The sequence below is a fragment of the Xenopus tropicalis genome, chromosome 5 (assembly GCF_000004195.4).
Source record: "Xenopus tropicalis strain Nigerian chromosome 5, UCB_Xtro_10.0, whole genome shotgun sequence".
Taxonomy (NCBI): domain Eukaryota; kingdom Metazoa; phylum Chordata; class Amphibia; order Anura; family Pipidae; genus Xenopus; species Xenopus tropicalis.
This window is the reverse complement of record NC_030681.2, coordinates 19,514,438-19,531,024: the sequence shown is the minus strand read 5'-3', so window position 1 is coordinate 19,531,024 and position 16,587 is coordinate 19,514,438. Positions and strand designations below refer to the sequence as shown.

At 38.9% G+C, this 16,587-nt stretch overlaps 1 protein-coding gene across 2 annotated transcripts in view; it reads left to right on the top strand.

The window, feature by feature from the left end:
* The window catches only part of srbd1 (S1 RNA binding domain 1), a 108,199-nt gene that overhangs the window by 4,115 nt on the left and 87,497 nt on the right, over nucleotides 1–16,587 (top strand). For both annotated transcript variants that reach the window (XM_004914754.4, XM_004914756.4), the window contains exons 4-12: nucleotides 125–520; nucleotides 1,158–1,324; nucleotides 1,609–1,726; nucleotides 1,814–1,952; nucleotides 2,965–3,061; nucleotides 3,474–3,615; nucleotides 10,249–10,352; nucleotides 14,052–14,159; nucleotides 16,237–16,394. In XM_004914754.4, coding sequence (XP_004914811.2) covers nucleotides 125–520; nucleotides 1,158–1,324; nucleotides 1,609–1,726; nucleotides 1,814–1,952; nucleotides 2,965–3,061; nucleotides 3,474–3,615; nucleotides 10,249–10,352; nucleotides 14,052–14,159; nucleotides 16,237–16,394 — 1,429 coding nt within the window. The remainder of the gene's footprint in view (nucleotides 1–124; nucleotides 521–1,157; nucleotides 1,325–1,608; nucleotides 1,727–1,813; nucleotides 1,953–2,964; nucleotides 3,062–3,473; nucleotides 3,616–10,248; nucleotides 10,353–14,051; nucleotides 14,160–16,236; nucleotides 16,395–16,587) is intronic.

Sequence of the window (16,587 nt, the reverse complement as noted above, 5' to 3'; positions counted from 1 at the left end):
CCTATATTTTTCTATATTCTTTTATCCTTATCCTGCTTTAAGGAGATCACATAGCTGTTTATTTTCCCCAAAGGAATTAATCCTCTAATAAAGAAGTAAAGTATTCCACTTGTTTCTTTTTCAGGAAAAATCAACAAAACTTGATACAAACATTGCCCAGGAAGGATTATTGGGCCAAACCATTAAACAGGAAAAGAAAACGCCTAAAAAAACCCCTGTGAAAAAGAAAATGGTCCAAAGTCCAGTTCCAGAGAAAGTGCCAATTAAAGAAGAGAGAAGAAGTTTGGGAATCTCAGATTTTCCCTCCACTAGTACTCTGCCAAAAGGAACATCAATAAAGGAAGAGATGTTGTTTAAGAGGGAGGAAGCTACTGATGAGGAGCCTCCTGATGATTTCACATTTGGCGAACCTCCCTTAAAAAAGCTGAAACCATCTTCTGATTCTTTTGGGAAGCCGGTAAAGCACATGAACTCCAGCGCTGCCCATGGGGGGCACGAGATGAACTGGAACTTTGTTGAGGTAGGGTAGAGTTTTAAATGAAAATTATCTTAAATTACACGGAAACTGTAATTCAGTTTTGGGTGGCAGTTTGTTAGGTACCACTCCAGTGATTAAAATCACTAGACTTTGACCCCAGGCCGGGGTTCTGCAAAATGTTGTTTTGTTGCAAGACACGATTTTGTGGGTCAGATAAGCTCATGTGGGGTTTCGGGCAAAATGCCTCATTAGTTAAGGGTTTTTCCCCACAGAGGAGTTCCCCTTAATTCAACATTGGTAGGGTGATTGAACTAATGATGAAGAAAAATTGCTATCCATACATTTGTCAGAAAGGCCAGTCAGTTTGAGTACTGTACAGGGCAGCCTGGGCATTGCCCCCTGTATACAGAAACTTCTGATAAAGAATAAACGCTACTTAGACTCAATGTTGGTCTTTTGCTATACACTACTTGGGTGCCTGAGGGGAGGTCAGTCTCGCAGTCGGGGGGTCCTACTGCTTCTCTGGAATTTGTTTCTAGAACAAAATAATGCTTGTGCCGATATTCATGGGAATCGTTAATAGGATTTTCTATATGATGAAAATGTCTGTCTGATCCAGTGCTGGATAGTGAAGGCCCAAAGCCTGTAACAGCGTGACTATAACTGGAATGTGTTCTAGGTTCTCTCAGAGAAGACAAATGTTGAGCCATGGGTTTGTTCAAACCTGATCCAGCTCTTCCACGATGACAACACGATTCCCTTCATTGCTCGATACAGAAAAGAGCTTATTAACAACCTTGATGCAGATGCATTACGAGAGGTACAGCAAGGACTAGAGGAGTTACGGTAAGGGCTCAGAGAAGCATTGTGGGTAATTTAAACCTTTGGTTGAATAAGTAACAAAAACTGATTTGGTTGGCGTGAAATGTACCTGGCTGGCTGTTTCCAGTGGTGTGCGGAGGTATCCACATACCCGCTAATGCCATTCCTTGAGATGCCCCACCATATATTTTTTAAAGCACCCACATTCATGTTTACTAATATATTATGTAACTGATTTCTTGGCAGCTAAACACACCTATAAATATATTTTCTTGGTTATGAGTTTTTCTGTTTTTGATTCTATGCAGCTCTGTGGCAAAGAAAGCACATACACTGATAGAGAAACTGAAGAAAGAAGGGAAACTAAATTCTGGATTACACACATCCATGTTAAACTGCAGATCAGCAGATGAAATTGAGCATGTGGTTAGTACTGTCAAAGAAATAACCCACTTATCGGGCCAGAGAACCCGCTACTGCATCAAATAATGGTATCTTGTCTTTTGTGTGCAGTACGCCCCTTACAAGACCGGTAGCAAAGGAACGAAAGCACAAAGAGCCAAACAGCTTGGACTGGAAACTGCTGCAAGAGGTCTTATTGAAACCCCTGCACAACTCAACCTATTCTCGTATATTAACAGTAATGTTGAAGGTAAATTTCATGACTTGGTTTTCTAAACACCAGTCTTATCTGCTGTCCTCCAGTTTGTGCTGAAATACAGCCTCCCAACTATCTTTTTGGGGAGTTACTGCAAACATTGATTTAAAGGTAAAATAACTGTTTAGAGGGATAATATTTATTGCTAAATTGATATTTAGTGACATACAGTGATTATACCTTTTAGTTATCCTTCAAAGGTTAACCCAAACCTGAATGAAACTAATTTCTAGCTAATCCACCCATAAACTGTTTTTCCATTATTCCTTTCTGAGGTAATGTAGCAAAAGTAATTTCTTCTCCAGATCTGTTAACCAGCTGGTTTCTTTTATATTATTTCAGTAGTCGGAACCAGAGAATATAAACAACCAGGGAACCTACAGCATTCAACTTTAGAACAATCTGACATGTTCTGTGTATATTGGAAAGTTGCTTGGAACTATGTTTCCTTTTGTTTTACAAAAAAAAAAAAAACACCATTGGGTGGAGATCCCATTTAAGTTAGTGATCTCAAACATTAAATATTTCCTTTTTGTCATGATTTGGCAGTGTAATTTAATGGCAGTCACTAGAGGGCAGCGTTACACAAGAAATCATGGGTAACATCTGTAAATCCATTTGGAAGCAAAGTCTTTATGTAATGATTAGGTTTTATTATGATTTTGGCTTTCATATATGTGTGTGTTACTTAGTTATCTTGTGGTTGTGTAAAAACAGTAGAAATTATAGTGCACTCTGTAATCCTTCCTGGGGCTAAATAAGAGAAATGCATTAATAGAGAATTCATTAGATTTATTATTTAATACCAGCACCCTCTGCCACGCAGCTGGTAAAATAACCTCCAGCTAGAGCTTTAATTACTTTGCTATTGGCTTGCATAGAGAATTGCCATGGAAATATATTTCTAAAGGTTCCTCAGCTTAAATCAAACATTTATAATTGATCTGTAGCTGAAAAAGCAAAAATCACTTATGCAACTTGTATCCATTTGTATTTTGTGTTTCAGGCCTTTCAACGCTGCAGGATATAGAGATGGGAGTGCAACACATTTTAGCCGACATGTTTGCTAAGGACAAAGATACTGTGGAGCACATCAGGAGTTTGTAAGGAAATTTTCTTCTTTTAACTTCTCTCAGCAACTTTGCCCGTAGCAGGTGAATGGCCCAGTATTCAAAACACTGGGCCAATGATCAGACCACAATGGGGGCCTCGAAAGACCCATCTGGAGAGGATATAATGAATGCATAGATGCTGATTTTTTAATGTAACTAAACAATAAATGTAACTAAATGCTGATTTGAAAAAACATTTTTTATCAATGTCACTTCATGTAGCAGGTGAACGGCCTAGTATTCAAAACACTGAGGTGTCTTCAAAATATTCTACCCATTTCTTGTGGACCAATTTAAACTAGCACCCAGATGGCAAATCCAGTCACCCAGTAACGTGCCAGTAATGATGGTTGAAATTACAGCATATGGTTACTGAGCAGCTCCTCTGTTCTTGTGATTTTAGGTGTAAGCAGAACAACGTGACAATCCATTCGACGCTTGCCAAGGCGACTGGAAAGGAAAAGGAAGGAAATGTAAAAGATGTGGACAAGTTCCATTTATATCACGACTTTACCTGTAGTATAAATAGAATCCATCATCATCAGGTGAGTACGTCCTGTCAGGCTCCACTTATTATGTTGGAATCTTTCAGCCCAATTATGGTTTTTTTTATTGGATCCTTCAGCGGCAAATGCTTCCATGTCTTTGCACCACTTGCTATGTGAGCTCTTCCCCATTCATACCTGGATTTTGAGTTGTTGGAATGAGAGTCATTGCTGCGGAAATGTAATCGTGACCCCTGCAAATGGAAACTTTGCCACTTTGAACATAGTTGTGCTAACATTTGCTGTAATTGGTCATCATGGCAACCCATAAAGATGTGGCTCTCATTTATTGTTGCCATGGTAATGTTGACCATCCTTTTGGTTACAGTTGCTATGGAACTGCTACCTTTGGTTACATACCATGGTGACTCTTGGCCATGCTATAGAAACCGATTCTAAATACAAAGAGCTGTCATAGAAAGTGCTGATTGACAGATGGTAACTATAGCAACCCTGGCCATGATTACATGTTAACTATGCAGCCTGTTGCTGTGAATCGTTTAACATGGCAAACGTCTCCATGGAAACTAATGCCATAGTGATATGGTCTCCAAGAAAATATGTTCTGTATCATTTACAGAACTTTGCATTGAGTCTAAAAAAGTAATTTGCTCTAAGGCGATTAGCAGACTTGATAGATCAGTATGTTTTAATCTGGCACTGAATAATTATGTTTTATGTTAGTCTGAAGGGGTAAAAATATGAAAGACAGCACCAGGTCTGGTAGCACCCAATCAGGAAATAGTTTTACTTTTTGAAAGTAGACATGTTATTGGTTGCTGTTGGATAACTAGACCTGGTAAAAACGTTGTTTGTTACATTGCTACATTACCCCAAGTGTGTAAAATTCTTAGTAATTCTTTAGTGATAATTGGTATTCATTATCTATTTTTTATGGTTTCAGTTTTCTAGCTTTTTGTTCAGCAGATCTCCAGTTAGGTATACTAGCAGCTATCTGGTAGCTAGGGTCCTATTTACCCTAGCAACCAGTCAGTGGTTTGAATTGGAGACTGGAATATGAATAGGAGAGGGCCTACACAGTAAGTTAAGTAATGAAAAGTAAGAATAACAAAAGTTTTTGGCTGCCGGGGTCAGTGACCCCATTCGGAAGATAAAGAGAAACAGAAGAGGAAGGCAAATTAATTTAAAAAAAAAAAAAAAAAAAAAAAAACAGTGGATACCAATGGAATTCCTAATGAATCCAATATAAGTGAGTGTAGGACTGGCCAAAGGGGATGAATTTGACGCAGTTGGCCAGCTTGAAGTATATTGCAATATATGGACAAACAATCCCAGTTTTGTTTAAAGGGGAGGGCATTGCTTGGTAGCTTAATGCACAGAATGTCTTAATGCCATATATATAATACAATATATATGATAGTATGTCTAAATAAATGATTCATTGGACACTTATGCTGTGAATGCTCTTTATACACTGGATGCATTTTTTATATATATATATATATATATATATATATATATATATATATAATATAATGGGTGAGTGCAGAGGGGCTCTTGTTGCTGTTACTGCTTACAGACACAGGGCAGTTTGAGGTGGTAAAGGAATTTTTATCTGTGGCCAGAGGAACTGCTTTATGGGACGTAACTGTTAGTACTAGGTAGTAGTAGGTTGGTTGGGCGGAGGTTCCACGGTGAATAGCTGTCCTACTGAATCAGAGCTCATATGGGTGTTAAAAGGCCCATTTCATTGCTCCTTTATGAACATTTCTATAAATTCTTTTCTCTTGTTATCTGGACTTGTTACACTGTGACTCTTAATGCTATTACAGTAGGCAAAAAATATGCAGCAGGTAATGAGAATCCAGTCTTGTCATCCCTATTGCTGTGTCTCCGCTCGTCAGCACCCCTGTCTGTGTGCGTTTGTGGTGCCAGGACCCATCGGCTTTACATAGGTGCCAAGTTGCTCAGCTTAAAGTCTTACATTGGGTTGCACAAGCAAACATAGCGCCCTGCTGCACAAAGAGTAGTTTCTAATTATACTTCAAATTGTATTTTATTCCTCACTATATTACATTTCACCTTCCCCGGGAAACTTGCCAACAGAAACACATCTAATGTGCAGGTGTTAATGGTACGGACTCATTACTCTGCCCTATTGCCTTATAGTAAGGGGCTTGTTTCCCTGAGACTGCGCAGCTCAGACATGACTTCAGCCGCATACATTTCACTTAGGGTCCGGTGGGCTTCAGTACTGAGTGGCAGGTCTTTTACACTTTCTGGAAGGAAAAATAACAACTATTTAACTGTAATTATCTTTTTTTTAAGTTAATTTAGCAAGAAGTTTCATATTTTGTGAAAAAATCCACCAATGGCAAAACACAGAAATTTGTCAATTCGGGCAAATCCATGCCTGGTCAAAAATTTCACTCATCACCAATTGTTTCTATGTTTTTACACACTGTGACTTGATATGAGCATTTTATTGACAGAACTGGTGTTTTAAAAATGCAGTTTCTTTTGTAAGGTATTTATTAACAGCCAACAAATATAACAATAATCCCAAATTTCCCCATATCCTAATTACATTTTTGAAAAATTTTATTCGGCAGTGTGCCGAGTCATTCTTTAAATAATATTCATCATCGAGTTTAAAGTTTTGGATTCAAATTTTTTTGCTCAAAAACTCCCACATTTGAATTATGGTTTCCAAGACTCGATATTTATTAGGTGCAAAAAATAAAAGCTTGCAAATTCATGTAGAAGTCACTGGGAGTTGTCCTAGGCAAAAAAATGTTTGTTTTTTTTTCACAGTTTAATTCATGTTAAATTCACAAATTTGAAAATTGATACAGGTATGGGAGTTCCGAATTATGGAAGCAAATAATATATATATATATATATATATAAGCAAATAATTAAAATTTTTAAAAATGATTCCCTTTTCTCTGTAATTTTAAAACAGTACCTGTACTTGATCCCAACTAAGATATAATTACCCCTTATTGGGGGCAGAACAGCCCTATTGGGTTTATTTCATGGTTAAATGATTCCCTTTTCTCTGTAATAATAAAACAGTACCTGTACTTGATCCCAACTAAGATATAATTACCCCTTATTGGGGGCAGAACAATCCTATTGGGTTTATTCAATATCTAAATGATTTTTAGCAGATGCAAGTTATGGAGATCCAAATTACGGAAAGATCCCTTATACGGAATAACCCAGGTCCAGAGCATTCTGGATAACAGGTCTCATACCTGTAATTGAATTGTTATTTGATAATACATTTTTCCCCCCAAATGTTTTATATTTTTATTCTGCAATTCTCAGACTAAGAATTTCAATTCTTTCTAGTTGCTACGACTTAACTAGCAGCCAGATAGTAGTTTGGAGGAGGCGAGAGCCTAATAAGAATTACAATTACAGTCCGGGTTTTTATTTTATTTGGTTGCTGAGGACAGGTGTGTCTACAGTTAGCTTTTTCATTTTCAGGCTGAAAATATGGAAATTCAAAAGGCATAGAAAATGATGAAGACCAGTTGAAATGTTTCTTAGAATCAGTTGCTCTATAATACAGGTATGGGATCCCTTATCCGGAAACCCACTATCCAGAAAGCTCAGAATTACGGAAAGCCTGTCTCCCATAGACTCTATTTTAATCAGATATCAGGTAATTCAGAATTTTAAAACTGATTTCCTTTTTCTCTCTAAGAATAAAACAGTACCTGTACTTGATCCCAACTAAGATATAATTACCCCTTATTGGGGGCAGAACAGCCCTATTGGATTTATTTCATGGTTAAATGATTCCCTTTTCTCTGTAATAATAAAACAGTACCTGTACTTGATCCCAACTAAGATATAATTACCCCTTATTGGGGGCAGAACAGTCCTATTGGGTTCAATTAATGTTTTATTGATTTTTTTAGTAGACTTAAGGTATGGAGATCCAAATTATGGAAAGAACCCTTATCCAGAATACCCTTGGTCCTGAGCATTCTGTATAACGGGTCCTATACCTGTACATTTAAAGTTCTTTATCAAGTTAAAATTTCCCTTTTAAAACATAGCTCATCTCCCAACCATAAATCATGGTCGAACTAGTTGTTTTTGAGTTAATTCAAGGGGAACTAGGGAAAAAACCAAAGGGCACTATATGTATTATCTTAAATGCCGATGAACACAGACGGCCAGGTAGGAGTTAAACACCAGCGCTGCTACAGTATAAAGTGTCTTGCAATTGAAAAGAACATTTTTTTTTTTTTTTTTTTTTTAAATATGCTGGCTAGAAATTATTTTTCAATTTTGTTCTTGTAGAGTTACTGTTCCTTTAACCAGCCTGTAATATGGATGCATATAAAGGAATTAAATGCGTAATATATATATAATCTGAGTAAGATTCCTATGAGACAGCTAAAGTGAGGAAATGACATCTTTCTTTTATTTAATGCTGCTGGAACATCTAACCGCTGCCTGAAAATATCTGACTTGGCAGGCACGGTACCTAATGCTATAGAGTTTCACAAGGGATTTTTATTAATACCTTTCTTGTTCGGTGATATGTCAGGCTTAGTATGTCACTAGCCCTGTATAGGGAAGGGAAATACGTTGTTACTGGGTCCTGGGGTGGTTTGGAATATTGCATTTAACATATGTGACATGTCTGAGTTAGCCAGTGATTGAATTAAACATCATGATTGACAGGACATGGCCAGCAGTGACAGTGCTCTGGGCCTAGTGCAAACCATTATATCCTCTAACACGGGGGGAATCTCTTTATTTATTAAAGCTAAAGTGACCTGATCTGTTTAAATGCACATTTAACCCATGCATTGTCATGTGCATTATTGGCAATTTTATTGTTTGCCACTTAGCAGAAGGGTTCTGTTTGAATATTGGATTCTTAGACTTTCTAATTTATTCCTTATTCTGACAGATTACATCCAATCTCGGTATATTTCTATATTTGTATGTTATTCTTATGGAATAGGATGGAAAAACAGAACTTTTTTTTTTTTTTAATGATCAACTCTCCTGCACTTCATAATGCATTTTGTTTTGTCACATCAACTTTAATCAGATAAAATAAATCATGAGAATTTTCAGTATAATTGTTTTTGATTCAAATATTCCTGGTGATAACTGAACCCGATTCAGTGTTAGGAAAAAAAAGTTATTTAGTCGTTAAACTTTTAAATAAAATATTTTTATTTTTATTGCAAAAATTATTTTTTTAGGCTGAATATAACGTATAATAAATATTATTTTGTACAATGTATAAGAGTAGCACTATCATTTATAGGTAGCTAAACACTGTACAGGTTTATTTTACCTTCTCTATTCAAATAAGCCATTCATCCTGTCTATAGCGTTTGAATAGATTGAAGTGATTGCTTCCGTGGACGACATTTTTAAATATATACATTTTTTTATCACGTCTGTTTTGCTGACTAGACTCTAGGTTTTCCTAAATCTCATTAATGTAAGCAACAGCAGTCTAATTCACAAATATCTGATTTTGATACAGGTATAAGACCTGTTATCCAGAATGCACGGGACCTGGGGTTTTCCGGATAAGGGGTCTTTCCGCAAGTCTACTAAAAATACTTATAGTATTAAATAGACCTAGTAGGTTTGTTTTTTGTTTCAAAAAAGATAAATTATATTTTAGTTAGGATCAAATACAAGGTACTGTCTTATTACTACAGAGAAAGAGGAAATCAATTTTATAAATCTGAATTATTTTATTAAAATGGAGTCTATGGGAGATAGCCAACCTGTAATTCGGAGCTTTCTACATGACAGATCGAATACCAGTACCTGTTGTTCAAAAAAATGCAGGCTAAATTATTTTCATTTCCCATAGAATCTTATTTAAACAAACAATTCTTTATTACTGCTTTCCTTTTTTTCAATTGTAAGGCAGCGTCTTGTAGATATATAAGATAGATTTAATCTAATTTGATAGCAAAACAGTCCTACTGGATTTTCAAGTGTTTACATTTTTTTCTAGTTTTAAAGCACGGTAATCTTCATTGGAAAATATACCATATACCTGTAATATTATTTTGAGCCATTTTCCAACTGATTTGCTTATGTAATGTCAGCTTTTGGATATCCCAGTGAGTTTAAATCTATTATATTTAAACTGGCTTGAGAGATGCCCAATAACTTAGATTTGTGTGTAAGACAAAATGTAAAAGCCAAATATTCAGATATTTAATGTATGTTTTAGCTTAATACTAATCATGGTGTTTATTTGTGCCCATAATTAAACAATAGTTCTTTTTTAAAAGGTTAATTCAATCGATAAATACAAAGAATGATCATTTTAATGTTTAATGCATAAATTGCTACAATAATAATTAATATAGATTTATTTATAATTGTTCAGTTTACTGTGGTTTAATGTTTAGGAAATATTTAAACATCTGCTAAAAATCATTTCATTTGAATGGCATTTATTACAAAATTGTCTTAATTTCTGTACTCAGTTTTTGTATGTTTGCACAAGTGCGTAGGTTTTTTTTGTTGTTCCTTTACCTGACTGCAACCAGCCGAGGCTCCTGCTGAATGTCAAGAAAGGGCTTATATGAATGTTGACTTGATAAGTTTATCTTTTGGGTATTTTGCGTGTCATCTGTCTCTGCCATTTATGTTTGCACACAGATTCTGGCCATTAACCGAGGGGAAAATCTGAAAATCCTGACAGTAAAGGTCAACGTTCCTGACAGGGTGAAGGATGCTTTCTGTAGGTGGTGTGTGAATGAAAGGTCTGTATGCATTCGCTCATATTTTGATTTATCTCTGTAATATTCTGAAATGCTGCTCTCGTATCTCTTTAGCGAATATAATTCTTGAGCTCTTTAATTTTTTTTTTCTGATACATGGAAACAGTTTGAATAAGGCAGATTTTGTGCTTAAAGTATGCCAAATATTTAAAAGCTACTGGTTTTTTTTTCTGTGCTGGGGAAAAAAAAAATCCAGTATTGCTTAAGGCCATAAAATACAGAGGCTGCACGAGAGGGTATTTCTGATATGTCATCTTCTGTAAGGCCATTCTGAACACTCACCCTTAACAAATATGGCACGGTAAATGTATAGAGTGATAAAGTTCACGTAAAGGAGCAGCTAGTGTTTTAGGTAACAGTTTTTTGATGTATCTGTTTTTTTTCTGAACATTTAACCTCTATGAATGCCGCCCATGATAGAATTCTCATGTGCCGCTGAGGCTTGATGTCCCTCATAGCTCAGTTCAGCCATCTGAATATAACCGTTACCTGATACATTTTAATACAACTTTTTATTGAAGCCTTTTTTAATGAGCCTTCTGTTATGCCATCTCTATTATAGTGCAGAGTATGCATTTATAGCCTTTTTGAAAGGATTTTGGTTTGATATATATATATAATCTGGATGGGAGATTTTGTACTTTTCACACACTGATTTCATATAGTTAGGCACCCTGTTTATCAGCCTTGGGTACTCATATTACAGGAATACTACTTCCAGCATACCTTATATCAACGGTTCCCAAACTGTGGCTACCAACCTTCCTCTATGGGCTAGGAACAGTAGCAGGGGGCTTAGCCAGAAGGCTAATTAGGGTGTAGTTTGGGACAGGGGGAAACCAGTTTGCTTTTTTTTAAGTCCATCTTAAAGGGTGGTTATGATAAGGTTTGGGGGCCGATTTATCAAAGTCTGAATTTCTGACTTTTAAAAGTACGTTTGGGAAAGATTCGGATTAAATACAAAAATGTGTGTTAATTACGCGAAAATTCTCATCGTGGTCGTACGAAAATATCGTGTTATGATCCGAAAGTTCCAAAATTTTCTTATCCGAATGATTGTAAACGGCGCAAAAAACTTTCTGTGCATGATTTTGGAAGCCTCCCATAGGACTCAATATCACTCTGCAGCTCTAACCTGGCCCAAGGGAAGTCTCCCATAGGGCTCAATAGCACTCTGCAGCTCTAACCTGGCCCAAGGAAAGTCTCCCATAGGGCTCAATGGCACTCTGCAGCTCCAACCTGGCCCAAGGAAAGTCTCCCATAGGGCTCAATGGCACTCTGCAGCTCCAACCCGGCCCAAGGAAAGTCTCCCATAGGGCTCAATGGCACTCTGCAGCTCCAACCCGGCCCAAGGGAAGTCTCCCATAGGGCTCAATATCACTCTGCAGCTCAAACCTGGCCCAAGGAGAGTCTCCCATAGGGCTCAATGGCACTCTGCAGCTCCAACCCGGCCCAAGGAAAGTCTCCCATAGGGCTCAATGGCACTCTGCAGCTCCAACCCGGCCCAAGGAAAGTCTCCCATAGGGCTCAATGGCACTCTGCAGCTCCAACCCGGCCCAAGGAAAGTCTCCCGTAGGGCTCAATGGCACTCTGCAGCTCAAACCTGGCCCAAGGAAAGCCTCCCATAGGGCTCAATGGCACTCTGCAGCTCCAACCCGGCCCAAGGAAAGTCTCCCATAGGGCTCAATGGCACTCTGCAGCTCCAACCCGGCCCAAGGAAAGTCTCCCGTAGGGCTCAATGGCACTCTGCAGCTCCAACCCGGCCCAAGGAAAGTCTCCCGTAGGGCTCAATGGCACTCTGCAGCTCCAACCTGGCCCAAGGAAAGTCTCCCGTAGGGCTCAATGGCACTCTGCAGCTCCAACCCGGCCCAAGGAAAGTCTCCCATAGGGCTCAATGGCACTCTGCAGCTCCAACCCGGCCCATGGAAAGTCTCCCATAGGGCTCAATGGCACTCTGCAGCTCCAACCTGGCCCAAGGAAAGCCTGCCATAGGGCTCAATGGCACTCTGCAGCTCCAACCCGGCCCAAGGAAAGTCTCCCGTAGGGCTCAATGGCACTCTGCAGCTCCAACCCGGCCCAAGGAAAGTCTCCCATAGGGCTCAATGGCACTCTGCAGCTCCAACCCGGCCCAAGGAAAGTCTCCCATAGGGCTCAATGGCACTCTGCAGCTCCAACCTGGCCCAAGGAAAGCCTGCCATAGGGCTCAATGGCACTCTGCAGCTCCAACCCGGCCCAAGGAAAGCCTTCCATAGGGCTCAATGGCACTCTGCAGCTCCAACCTGGCCCAAGGAAAGTCTCCCATAGGGCTCAATGGCACCCTGCAGCTCCAACCCGGCCCAAGAAAAGTCTCCCATAGGGCTCAATGGCACTCTGCAGCTCCAACCCGGCCCAAGGAAAGTCTCTCATAGGGCTAAAAAGCACTCTGCAGCTCCAACCCGGCCCAAGGAAAGTCTCCCATAGGGCTCAATGGCACTCTGCAGCTCCAACCCGGCCCAAGGAAAGTCTCTCATAGGGCTAAAAAGCACTCTGCAGCTCCAACCCGGCCCAAGGAAAGTCTCCCATAGGGCTCAATGGCACTCTGCAGCTCCAACCCGGCCCAAGGAAAGCCTTCCATAGGGCTCAATGGCACCCTGCAGCTCCAACCCGGCCCAAGAAAAGTCTCCCATAGGGCTCAATGGCACTCTGCAGCTCCAACCCGGCCCAAGGAAAGTCTCCCATAGGGCTCAATGGCACTCTGCAGCTCCAACCCGGCCCAAGGAAAGTCTCTCATAGGGCTCAATGGCACTCTGCAGCTCCAACCCGGCCCAAGGAAAGTCACAATACCGAAGCTTGAATGAATAACGAAACATTTGTACTCGTTGCGATAAATACGATTTTGTCGCACAAATTGTTGCAAAGTTTGAAAAAGTTGCGGAAATTAACAAAAAAAATAGCAGAAAATAAGCACAGTTCTAAAAGTTAGAATTCTATTCGTACTCATTTGGACTTTAATGAATGGGCCCCTTGGAGTGAACATCTATTGGCAGCCCTAGAAGATGTTGGGACTTAATGGTCGACAGAATGTAATACCAATATGTTATTGTAACCTTGTAATGGTCCCTCTCCAAAGGTTGGATGTCTAAGATTATTTTGAGGGAGAAAAATCTCACTTATTAATGTTATGATTATGTATTGGGGAATTCTGAGAGTTGAAGTTCAGCAATAACTGGGCATTCAAGACATTACTTGGCAAATTAATTGTAACCCAGGTCCTCGGCACAGCTTTAGTTGCCTCTAAAATAAAAATTTAATTTCTTGTGAAAACAATACTTAATTGTCTTTCTAATAACAAAGTTTTTTTTTAGTTTTCCTTGCTGGCTGGTTAATATGAAATAATGGCAAAGGCTCCATTGACCTGGCTGCTAACTATGGTTACTGCCTTCTTAATCAATCCTATCAAATATAGTCTAGTTTTCTTATTTTATGTCCGTACAATGTATTCTATAAAATATATTTTATTTGATTAGCAATATATGTACTAGTGGCATAATTAGTAACTTAATTAGTAGGACCTCAGAAAATAGCAGGCAAATGTGATTCACAATTCCCTTCAGTATGTAATTAAATTAAACCAAATTTTATCTGCCAATATGTATTTAAATTCTTTGGCATGTTTTCTTAAAGATTCAGTTTTAATTGCAGGTGGAGACCCAAACAGTTTGCAAGACCAGAACTCATGAAAATACTACATAACTCTGTTGAAGATTCTTACAAACGACTTCTGTATCCTCTCCTTTGCAGGGAATACAGGTTTGTGTGCAAGACTATATACCCCCAAACACAGCACTAATTGACTAAGTTTACACAGATCTCTGGAAGACCGCACATGATAAGAATTAAATGTATATTCCAGGCTTTCTCATGGTAGGGTATTAAAGTGATACAGACACTAAAAAACTCTCTTCTAAATAATGTATATATAAAGTTTCCTGTTGGTCATAGTGATCATTGTTTGCTGACAAAGCTGGTTTTATAAGTAATTGTTACTTGAATTCACTAAACCTGACTGTTTTGCCAACCACTGTCCCTTCTCAGCCTGCCAGTTATAGCTATCACCGTACATCTATAAATATGAAGGTGTAAATGTTACTCTTCCATTTCGGGTGGCTGCAAGGTTTCTTAGCTGTACCCTTTAGCTCTGTAATTGTGATTTGTTCCCTTTACAAAAGGCCAAAAAAGTGGTGGCAAGCCAAGTAGGGTAATACTGAAGTTCCCCATAGCAGGAACACCTTTTGATTTTGTTACAGCTAGGGAGTAAGCCAGGGATCCCCAGCCTTTTATACCCGTGAGACACATTCAAATGGAAAAATTCCTGGGGGTGCCAATATGAGCTATAATTGGCTATATGGTAGCCCCTATGTGGACTGGCAGCGTATAGAGGGCTGCTTAGCTTTACTCTGGGTTTTATGCAACTAAGACTTGCCTCCAAGCCAGAAATTCAAAAATAAGCACCTACTTTGAGGCCACTGGGAGCAACATCCAAGGGATTGGGGAGCGACATGTTGGTCACGAACCACTGGTTGGGAATCATTGGACTAAGCATAAAATGGTCACCTTAGGCATTCCCCCATACTCTGCACAGTTCAGCAGGAAATGTCCCCTAGGTTTGCTCATAGCCTGTAAAGGGAAGTACCATTAAACTGTAAAGCATTTTCTGTTCTAAATATGCAGTTTACATTTAAGTATAAGCTTTTGCCTAATATGTCAGTTCTTAAAATGATAATTGACAGCTACTTTATGGCCTTTATTTAACCAAATGGTTTCTGTTATGAGTCACATAACTCAGTGCCCTATAAAAACGAGATCTGCTCTGTTTTGAAAGTGTGTATTTCTCACCAAGATCAGCAAAACGCGGTTTCTTCGCCAGAAATATGGTTTATTTTGTCAGGCAGGTACTGAAGCATTCTTAGAGAGCTCGGGATTTACTGATCTAGCGCAAAAATGATTTCATTTAGCCTCTCAACCATTTAATTTTGATCTTATCTTCAGCATATAAAATCTTCATTGTGTTGCATTTGGCAGCTTAAAAGTCTTTGCAGCGATACAAATCTAAAAGGTCAAATGAAAATATCTGTCATTCTGGTCCTTTTTTCTTTAGTAGTATTTTAGAACATGATGTGCTTTTAAACCAAAAGCAATAGGGCAGACTTTAGTACAATATGTATCTTCATGTTCTCATATTGCTAGTATGATTTATCCTTACTAGTGGTTGTATCTATAATACCTATGGTATATGTCTACAAAGGGTATTAGACAAATTAGGGAGTCCCTGCTGTGTTGCAGTTGGTTCTCTTGTAACCTTTCTGTTTGATAATGGCTGCTAGTCAAGGCTAGAACTGCAAGCATAGTCAGGAACATTTAGGGTGAAGGCACACAGAGCTACGAGTAGCAGCTACTTGTTGATCAGAATTGTCTATTTTTCTAGCCACAGCAAGTAGCTGCTACTAGTAGATGAAAATGTTATATTTCTGTTTCCACTTTGCCTTTTTCAGACTTTACATTTGAAAAGCTTTTCTCCTGTGCCAATAAAGGTGCACATACACCAGATTATGAAATCTAAAGGTTGACTGCTTATTGGTCTATGTATGGGAGCCACCTGATGGCCTGCTAGACCTATATCAGGCAGGTTGGATATTCTGTGGGTAAAGACCACATTGGCATGTTGATGCAATCCTATCTAGGCCTCCCAGGGGCCAAAGAATCTGTTCACCCAATTTAGACACCTGCATGGGTGGCCAGATTGAGCAGAGATCTGTACATTTGGTGACCTTGCATGCCAGTGCATGACCATCTAAACTCTCTACAATTATTAACTTTATTCTGACAGGTCAAAATTGACCTCGGATGCAGAGAAAGAATCCATAATGATGTTTGGACGAAACCTTCGACAGTTGCTTCTTGCAAACCCTGTTCGTGGACGCACTATAATGGGGGTTGATCCTGGATATAAACATGGCTGCAAGCTAGCTATCATCTCGCCCACCAGTGAGTAATCTAAATTAAATAGGGAAAATGTGCGCTGCTATAATAGGGGCAAATAGAGTTTCAATCTGGAGGACTTCTCTAGTTACATGGGAGTAGTAGAAAGAATAGGTTAGCTGAAAGCAGTTCTAATGTGTAGCGCTGGCTCCTTCTGAAAGCTCAGACTCGGGCACAATGCACTGAGATGGCACCTACA